At 57.1% G+C, this 9548-nt stretch overlaps 1 protein-coding gene across 4 annotated transcripts in view; it reads right to left on the bottom strand.

Moving 5' to 3' along the window:
* STX1A (syntaxin 1A) overlaps positions 1-9548 on the bottom strand; it is a 55508-nt gene that overhangs the window by 3716 nt on the left and 42244 nt on the right. For 2 of the 4 annotated variants that reach the window (XM_030472233.1, XM_030472234.1), the window contains exons 6-9: positions 7523-7631; positions 2299-2372; positions 1921-2058; positions 117-227 (exon numbers count right to left, since the gene is read on the bottom strand). In XM_030472233.1, the coding sequence (XP_030328093.1) occupies positions 117-227; positions 1921-2058; positions 2299-2372; positions 7523-7631 (432 nt within the window). Of the gene's footprint in view, positions 1-116; positions 334-1477; positions 2059-2298; positions 2373-7522; positions 7632-9548 lie in introns of all 4 variants that reach the window. The other 2 variants (XR_003989523.1, XR_003989522.1) reach the window with 2 other exon arrangements.

Here is a 9548-nt window from a genome sequence, read left to right as displayed (position 1 = left end):
GCCATGCTGCCCGATCCTTGGGGCAGGCAATGGGGCAGACAGGGCCCTGCCCCCGGGGCGCAGGAGTCAGCAGTGTAGGCAGGGGAAGATGGGCCCCAGCCAGTGCCGTGACTCACCCGTCTGGCTTTGCTCTGGTACTTCACTGCTTTTTTGGTGTCGGACACAGCCCTCTCCACGTAGTCCACTGAGTGCTCCACGTTGTACTCGATGCGGTCAATCATCTCGCCCTGCAGAACGGGGACAGAGCCCACGTGCCCGCACGCACGCAGACGTGAGCTCCTTCCTGCTCTGCTGCTCCCCAGCACCGTGTGGACGTTGCCCTGCCCAGCAGCCCTGTGTGCGAGAGAGGGACCCTCAGTTGAGCAGGTAGTTGGTGCCCCAGGGTGCCCTGGAGTGGGGGCTCTGCCCCAGAAGGGCTGGGACCTCTGTGCACATCCCAGCAAGGAGGCAAGAAAGGGTGAGGGTCACAGGGTCCCCAGCCCGGTCTTGGCCTGGTAGCTGCCCTGTCCCGTATCTCAGGTGACATCAAAGCCACAATAGGGTCTACACTGACACAACGCTGCTGAAACCGGAGGCATGGGGGGGGAGCAGGGACCGCATCAGCAGTACCACGTGGGATGCTCACAAAACCATGCGCATGCAGGGACAACCAACTGCTCTGATCTGCACCAGCACCCTGCTGAGAGTGGAGGGCCCCAGGGTGAGGCTGGCAAGGACTGCAGAGCCCTGCCAGAGCTCCTGCCCTGCTCTGCCCCACTGGCTGCAGGGATGGGCAGGGGATGTGGACTATGCGGACATGGGGACACAGGCTGGCGTGAGCTATCCCAGCCTGTCCATCTTCTTTGTTCCCATGCTGAATATACAGGGAAGCAGCCAGGTCCTCCAGCAGCTGGAGACAGAGCCTGACAGTTCATGTGACTGACAGGGTTGACAGGGGTGGGTGGCTTGAAGCCCAGTGCCCTCCTGCATGGCACAGAGGGGCTGCAGAGCCAGAGGGTCCTGGTCAACAGCTCTGCAATGCTCATTTCTTGGTCTAATGCTGGAGAGCAGGGAGTGTTACCCCCAAAGCATCGACCCCCACCAGGCTTCCTGCTGCTCCCTTGCCTTGCCTAAAGCTGCTGCTGCTGCTGCTTCTCCTTCCCAGCTGTGCCATGCCTGGGGCAGAGCAGGCAGCTGCCAGCACCACTGCCAGCCCGGCACCCTTCTGCTCCTGGTGCCAGCAGGTCGGAGCCTCCCACCCCACAGGGCAGTGCAGGGTGCTGGCACAGTGTATCCCTTCGGGCAGGTCAGGGAACTGCAAGTCCCCCCCATCTGTCCCCCAAGGCAGACAGAACAGGCACCAACGCCGCCTCACCACAACCACCCCTGCCTGCCAGCCACAGGCAGGCCCTAGCACCACACGAGAGCCACAGGCATGCAGGGCACGGCCATGCACAGCAGAGCATGCAGCGCTGGCAGAGGCTCAGCGGGGCTTTACCTGCCACTGATGTCTCCTCGGGCCATGGCAGCATGGCGGGCAAGAAGTGGGGTGAGCAGAGACACCGGAACACGTGCCCAGCTCAAGGGCCGAGCACTGCGGGCCGGCGGCACGGCCAGGGGCAGCCTGGCAGGACCACGTCTGGTGGCACCCCGAGCTCAGCCAGCAGGGCCCAGTGCTCCAGAGGAGATGGAGACTCTCCAGCTGCCCGGCAGCCACCCGCTACCCTCCTCCAGAGCCCATCACCGAACCTCTTGCCCCATGCATGCCGCAGCCCCCGGCTCTGGGGTGCAGGCTCAGTGGTGCTGAGGAGCCCAGCTCAGCCCCAGTGGGACCCACACCAGTCCCAGATGCAGTTTTTCCTCTCAGGACCCACCCAGGCAGCCCCATCATCCTTCAACCTCTCGAGGCAAGCCAGCCACAGGGCCGCAGTGTCTCCCTACCTGGCTCTCCACCAGCATGGCCATGTCCATGAACATGTCGTGCAGCTCTCGGATGCTGTTCTCCAGTTTGATGATCTCGCTGTGCCGTGTCTCAATCTCATTCAGTGCCTGCTTGGTGATGTTTGAATCCATGATGATCTGCAAGAAGACAGGGCCGCTGAGCAGTGTGCTCAGCCTCTCAAATGCTGGGATTAGGGGCATCAAGAGAGGGGCACCTCACTCCATCCTCTGGCCCCTGCTCAGGCAGCATCCTCAGGCCAGACTCAAGAATCCTGCTGCACAGGCTGTGCTCAACTCTCCACTGTGGCAGCACATCCACCACCCAACCCCTCCCCAGGATGGGAGGCTGGCTTGGCTTAAGCCTGTGCCAGTGCTTACCCCAGAGGAGAAGATGGCCGGGTTGCCGCTCTCCAGCATGTCCTCCAGCTCCTCGCTGGTGGTGGTCCTCCCAGCTGCAAGTGACACAACACAGGTCAGCCATGAGCCCCCTGCCCCAGCCACAGCTCCTGCAGCCCTACTGCAGGGTGCTCCTGTCTCCATGGCATCTCCCTAGAGTGGAGTGCAGCAAAGCTTCCAGCCCAGAGAGTGCCCCGGTGGTTCAGGGAGCTGCCATCCCATAGCCTGGCCCTATACCAGCCCTGCGACCCTCTTTTTAGGGGGGTCAAGCTGTCAACTTGGCCCAGCTCACTCAGAAAGCCCGTCTGTCACTCCTGGTCAAGCTACCCGTTCCTGCAGGGCAGGGAGTGGTGCCAAAGGACCAGCAGCCACCAGGACCCAGTTGGTGGGCTGGGAAGGAGGAGGGAGGGAGAGCAGCAAGCCAAGAGCAGGGATGTTGAAGATCCCAGGCTAGTTGAAGATGACGAGGACAGTTCAGCAGGGCTCAGCAGGGCTGGCTGGCTGGGCAGCTACTGCTGCAATTGCTGGCCTGCCTGAGTTTTAGCACTGCAGCTGCCTAAGAGAAACCAGGCTCTACCCTTCCCTCTGCAACACAGCCCTCCTCCTCCAGGAGCAATTCACCCTTTGTGCATGGTTGCCTTCCCTTCCTCATGGACACACTCCACACTCCTCCAGAGGAGAGGGAGATGAATCACTCTGTGGGTTACACTGATCCTCCACCACGAATTTCAACATGTTCTTCAGGCTAATGGCCAGGTAGGACCTGTGAAATTCCAGTGCTCTGCAGAGATGACAGCACTGGGCAGGCTCCTGCTGGGGCTGCCCACTGGAGTGGGAAGGGTGAGCAGAAAGGGCAGGAGACATCCCACTGGTGTAATGAGGAGCAAATGGGGGAAGACAGGCAGGAGCAGCTCCCCTGCAACACACTGCCTGCAGGCTCTGCCAGTGGTGTCATCCTCCAGGATGAGTTCAGGGCACCTCTGAAAGGAGGAGATGTGGCAGAGTGCAGGGACAGCCCACAGGACAGTGCTCCCTGCTTCCAGTGCTGCTGCACCAGGGACTCGGGGAGGTGCTAGAAACCTTGAACCTGGTCCAAACCTTCACCACAAGTGTGCCAGTGCCCCACGGAGCATGGTGGAGGGACCTCCCTGCCCAGCCACGCCTGGCCACCACCCCACAGGCATGGTGCACGCTGCCAGCTTGCATGGGGAGTTCCTTAAACAAGGACACCTTCACACTTCACTACATGTCTCTTTCTACGCAAGGTCCTGCACCTGAGGCAGGGCAATCTCCAGTACCAGCACAGACTGGGGGAGAGAAGGAGGAAGGGAAGGAAGGAAGGAGGGAGGGATGGATGGATGGATGATGCAGAGCAACCCTGTGGAGAAGGACTCAGGGATACTGGTGGGTGACAAATGGGACATGGCCCGGCAGTGTGCGCTTGCAGCCCAGAAAGCCAAGTGTCTCCTGGGCTGATCACCAACAGCGTGACCAGCAGGTTGAGGCAGGGGATGCTCCTCCTCTGCTCTGCTCTCCTGAGACCCCCTGGAGCTCTGCGTCCAGTTCAGGACTCCCCAGCATAAGACGATGGTTTTAAACTGATCAAGGGTAGGGTGAGGTTGGACATAGGGAAGAAATGTGGTACCATGAGGGTGCTGAGGCGCTGGCACAGGGTGCCCAGAGAAGCTGTGGCTGCCCCATCCCTGGCAGTGTTCAAGGCCAGGTTGGACACAGGGGCTTGGAGCAACCTGCTCTAGTGGAAGGTGTCCCTGCCCGTGGCAGGGGATTGGAACTGGATGAGCTTTAAGGTCCTTTTCAACCCAAACCACCCCATGAGTCCATGATCCTATGACATGAGTACAACAAAGATCCAGAGTCTCAGGAGAAAGAGCTGGAGACAAGCTATCTTGAATGTAGACCTGAGTCTACCTCAGGAACAAGGCCAGAGTCAGAGCCTCTGCAGCGCGGCTCTCATATGGGCTGGGTGGCCCAGGCCTAATCTTATACAGCTCTTGGACCCATGGGCAGAGGTGGACGTCCTGTGTGATACTGGTCTAAACAATGAAGAGCTGTTAGTGCCTCCGAAGGTGTAAGAAGATGCAGCTCTACACGCATGGGAGGACGGGGCAGTGTTAGCCACTGCCATCGTCCAGCTCAGACAGGTTTACACTGCCTGCAGGGCGGTCGGGATGAGCTGACTTCATCTCTAACAGCCCAGCATGTCACAAACTGCCACCAGTCTCCCTGTCTCTCCGGACCCTCCTGCTCAGTTGGCTGCAGGGGCCAACTTCAGCGCTGCGCTGGCATTTCCATCCAGCGAGACACTTCCAGCTCAAATAAACACTGCTCATTCCTGACATGAAAGCGCCACAGGAATCCTAAATAACCCATCTCAGCACCATGTGAGCTGCCCTGATGAGCTGCCAGAGCAGCCCCCAGACCTTCCTGGCTGAAGGGCAGCTTGAGATACATCCACAGCTTGCCTCTATGCACATCAGTTAACCCGGTCTTGCAGAGTGAGGCAGAGGCTGACTCTCGCAGTGCCTCTGGAGACAGCAGATGCCTTATTTTTGGCTCCTCAGTCTCACATGTAACAAAACTGTTCATAAAAACAAACAGTGTCTGTGCAGCACCTCCACACCCACCAGAGAAAGCTCCTCTAAGCTTCAAAACCAGTTTCCCCGGGAGCAAAACCTAATCAGACTTGTCATAACGGACAAAACAGAGAGGGAAAAAGCAAAGGAGCAACACTTCCCACCATAGGCTTGTGCTGGGGGAGCACGGCTCCCAGCAGCAGACACCGCAGTGGGGACACTGCTGAGGGAGGCACAGTCCAAGCAGAGGACAGCCACCGAGCTGCTGTCCTGCCATCACCAACCCCGGGACACAGCACATCCTGCGATCCCTCCATGGCATCTTCGGGCAGGTCCTGAGAGGGCTGTGGGGTGCCCCCAGGGTGGCTGTGGCCTGAGGCAGTGACTCTACACCACCATTTCTTCTGTGGCTGTCCTGCTTCCAGAGCAAGAAGCAGATCTGGGCAGGTTGAAGCTCATCAGGTGTGGAGAAGCCTCCCCAGAGCAGCTGAGCAGTCCCTGCTCTCATACTTTCATTTGCTGGATTCAATGTCAGAGCTCCCGGCTCTTTCTATCTTCAGATTCATCAGCTGAAAAGAGAGCTGAGGATTTTACAGAGCTTCATGCAGTCACCACATTCCAGCTGAGCTCCATTCCAAAGAACCTGTGCAAGAGCCCCCAGAGCACCAGGGACTGAAGGTCCCTGCTGGGACACTCCAAGCCAAGCAGAGCCCTCTGCCCAGGAAGCACTCCTGATAAACCTCAATAATCTTGTGGCTTTTGATGAGCCTTTTTGTCAGAAGAGATTTCCCACTGTCCTGACAGAGGAACCCAGCTCTTGCAAAGGACTGTGCACAGGATCGTGTACCCTCCCAGCACAGACACCATCCTGCCTCTGCATCTGCTCCACACCTCCCCGCAAAGGGGAAGCGGGTCCCTCATCATCACTAAGTAGGACACCTCCTCTGCACCCAACTACTGCACTACAATGAGTCCTGAGCAGCCTTTTCCTTGCACCTCCTCAGACTCTGCCAGGCACTGACAGCCCCACAGGATAAACAGAGCAAAGACAGATATAATTTAATATAGCTCCATCATTTAAGCAAAGTGCCTGAGTCCTTCCAAAATCCAGGAGTAGAAAAACAAGAGGAAGGTTTTTTCAGGTCTGCAGACAATAAAGACCTGAGTAAGTCCTTTCAAATCTTCTCTCTCAGAAGGGAGATACAGGGATACCTCAATTCCTATTTCCATTCCAAGCCAGCCCTCTGGCTAGGTATCCCTGACAGCCTGGCTGTCGTTAGCTGATGAGTGAGCCGGTCAGCTGGAGCAGTGACACACTCATCATCCTGCTTTACATTAAGGCATTGCTGAGCTTCATGTCAGTCAATCTTTCCATTCAGCCAGTGTGAATCATTTCTCTTATTGTTATAGATCATAAAGACTAATCTTAACAGAGGAAAGGCTTCACAACCAAGTCTCCTTCTAGCCCTTCAAAGAAACTACCATACCCCACTAGCACCCAGATTCCTAGGCATCTCCAGCTCCTGAAGGACATTCCCACAGGTCCTATCAACAACACCATTCTGACTAAAATATCTCCTACCTTATTACTCACTGTGAGTTGTAAAAGGGAAGAAAACCACCCATTTGCTTGTGAGAAAAAAAACAACCCTGGACTAGGATTCAGACTCTTTCATTTGAGCCCCAAAAACCATGAACACATCTGAAAATGAGATTATCTGCAAAAATCTCTTTGAATCTCTGCATGCCCTGACTTCTCCCCGGCTTGCTTGCTTATTCCCCTAATTACAGTGGTGGTGTGGTGGTTCTTTGCTGGGAGATGATTAAAACTAAACTCAGTGTCACTGATGGCCCTGGAGAACCACCAGGACAGCAGGTTTTGTGGGCAGGCAGGACAAGGCTTCTCCTAAGCGTGGGCTTTGGATGATCTCAGTGCATGCTGGTGACTTCTTGGAGGTGTCACCTGGCGTCCACCTTTGGACACCCGAGGACACCACTACCGCTGCCAGGGTCCTAGGAGATGCCTGGAACAGGCATTGAAGCTTGTGCTCCTTGTCCAGCAACGGAAACTGCTGGGAGCACTGCGTGCCCCCATTTCAAGAGGTCTGTTCTCTGGTTTTATGTTTAGTTCGGTTCACTGGCAACGAAAATCACCCAGAGGAAAGGCAAGGCAAGACATGGGAGTCAGGAATCCCCGCCAGCTTCTCTGAATTCAAAATTAGCTGCAACCAAGGAAGAAATGTCCCTCCCTGTGCTCTTTGGGCTCTCTACCCAGCAGTCAGGAAAACCTGAGGGGAGTTCTTTGTGCTTTGCTGGATGCAGTTTGACACTGAAATGCAAATACCACCACACGAAGCCCCTGCTCATTGCAGGGGGGTTGGATTAGATGACCTTTGAAGGTCCCTTCCAACCCAAACCATTCTATGACTCTATGACTATCTCTCAGCAGAAGCTGTGTCCTGGTTGCTCCCACGGGTGAGCACACAGCCCCCATGCACTGCGGGTTTCCAAGGGGGAGCTCTGCACAGCAGCAGGAGCCGCTTGGATCTGTGCGAGCCCATGTAGGACATGGCCCCATAGCCTGGCTGCGCTCCCCCTCCGGGTTTACTCACTGATCTCCAGCTGCCTCTGGATCCTGCCCTTGCAGCGCTCCCGGTAGTCAGTCTGCGTGGCGTTGTACTCGGACATCACCTCCACAAACTTGCGTGACAGCGTTGAGTGCTGCAGAGGGGAGAGGAAGGGAGAGTGGGGTGAGGGTCCTGCAGGAGGCAGAGTCCTGCCACCCCCAAGCTGGGGCAGGCTCGGCCCTGAGCACCCCCTGCACCTCTAGCAGCCCAAAAAGCATTTTGAGCCCAAAAGCTGCTCCGAGGAGTGTGATGAAGTGCGAGGGGGCAGGTGGCAGCACGTAACGTGGCCCCAGGGGCATGGACCAGACACGCTCCTCACCCAAGCCCAACCCAAGCACAACCTTCAGTCCCCAGAAGACAACCTGTGGTGGCGGCAGACCTAAGAGGCATGGTTGGCATCACCCTCCTCACCCATAACACAGCTTGTGCCCAAGCAGCCTGGAGCTGAGGCCACAGCGGTGCCCTGGGTCTAGCCCTGCTGGCCTTGCCACGCTGCCAGGATGTGCTGGACCTGGCATGGGCACAGGATGGACATGCAGCAGCCACTCTGTGGTGCTGGGGTTGGGTTGGGGACTGGGGGAACCCTGTGCCCTGAGCATCAAACCCCCAACCTGCCTGGGCATGGCTGGTGAGGGCAGCCCAGGGGCTGGGGCACGCTGGGTTGGCCAGGGTTTGTCTGCGGCAATTCTCCTCGCTCCAGAAGCGTGTCCCACTTTTCCTCCTCACAGTGGAGGGCTCCCCCAAGCACCAGCCCCACAGGGGATGACTGCCAGCCCCTGCACCCACAGCATGCTCACCTTACGCAGCTGATTTCCCTTCTCCAGGAAATGCACCAGAAAGCCTTAGCATTACACTTGACCAGGGTGCTGCTGAGCACTGACCCCCTCCCGAGCTGGCTGTTGTGCCTGGGGAGCACCCACACTGGGGCCCACCTTGCTGTCTGACCCAGCTGTCAGGATGAGCTCTACAAACAGCCCTGCAGATGTTCAGGAAGGGCAGGACAGAGCATCACATGCATCCTTCATCCAAACATCTCTTGAATTAGCCCTTTCCCCAATATGCCAGAAATCGAGTTTCACAGTATCATGGACTCAGAACAGTTGAGGTTGGAAGGGATCTTCGAAGATTCAGTCCAACTCTCCCTCCCTGCTCGCAGTAAGTAGGGGCATCTTCCACTAGATCAGCTTGCGAGAACACTCCTTTCATGGTCTCATCGGCAGCAGCATAAGCTTGCCTTTGGACTGCTCTTCGGGGCTGTGGAACGCTTTGTTTGGAGGTAGTTTTCCTTGCAATTAAAAGAGGGATGCATTTCTAGTTCTTGATAGTGGTTGAGCTGCTTATAAAGATGCAGAAAAACCCATCCCGCTGCTGGGAGCTTCATTCTGACCAATGACACTTGCACAACATGAAGATCCACCAGCAGCAGGACATGGGGCTCAGCCACGCAGCTCTGCTGGTGCCGGCTGCCCTCACATCACGGCAAGCTCCTTGCCCTCCATGGCTGTTGGCAGCAGCATTCCACACAGCATGCTCCTGTCCCCTCAGCTGCCCCGGCAGGAAGGGCTGGCAAGGGGGTGTCGCAGGTCACCCTTGGTGGGAGTGATGCTCTGTCATCCTAAAACATGTAATGGTGGCTGGAAATGCACTGTGGACCCTTCTCAGTGCTGAGGGAGAGCAGGGAGAGTGATAACGCAAGGGGATGCTGGCACTGTGCAGCTCGTTAGAGCTGTGAGTGCACAGATGGCAGAGCTCAGCCCTCACCGGCAGCTGTGAGCTCACACAGGGTACAGACTGGGCTAAGCTTTTTCTCTTGTTGTAAAGCAGCAGCTTCTCAGGGCGAGGGGCATTCATGACAGGATCATGGACTCACAGCATCATTTGGGTTGGAAGGGACCTTCAGAGATGACCCAGTCCAACCCCCTGCCACGGGCAGGGACACCTTCTACTCAAGCAGGTTGCTCCAAGCCCCTGTGTCCAACCTGGCCTTGAACACTGCCAGGGATGGGGCAGC

Source organism: Strigops habroptila, assembly GCF_004027225.2.
Source record: "Strigops habroptila isolate Jane chromosome 13 unlocalized genomic scaffold, bStrHab1.2.pri S16, whole genome shotgun sequence".
Classification (NCBI taxonomy): Eukaryota; Metazoa; Chordata; class Aves; order Psittaciformes; family Psittacidae; genus Strigops; species Strigops habroptila.
Note: the sequence above shows the minus strand (reverse complement) of the source record. Positions and strands in the feature narration are given on the sequence as shown.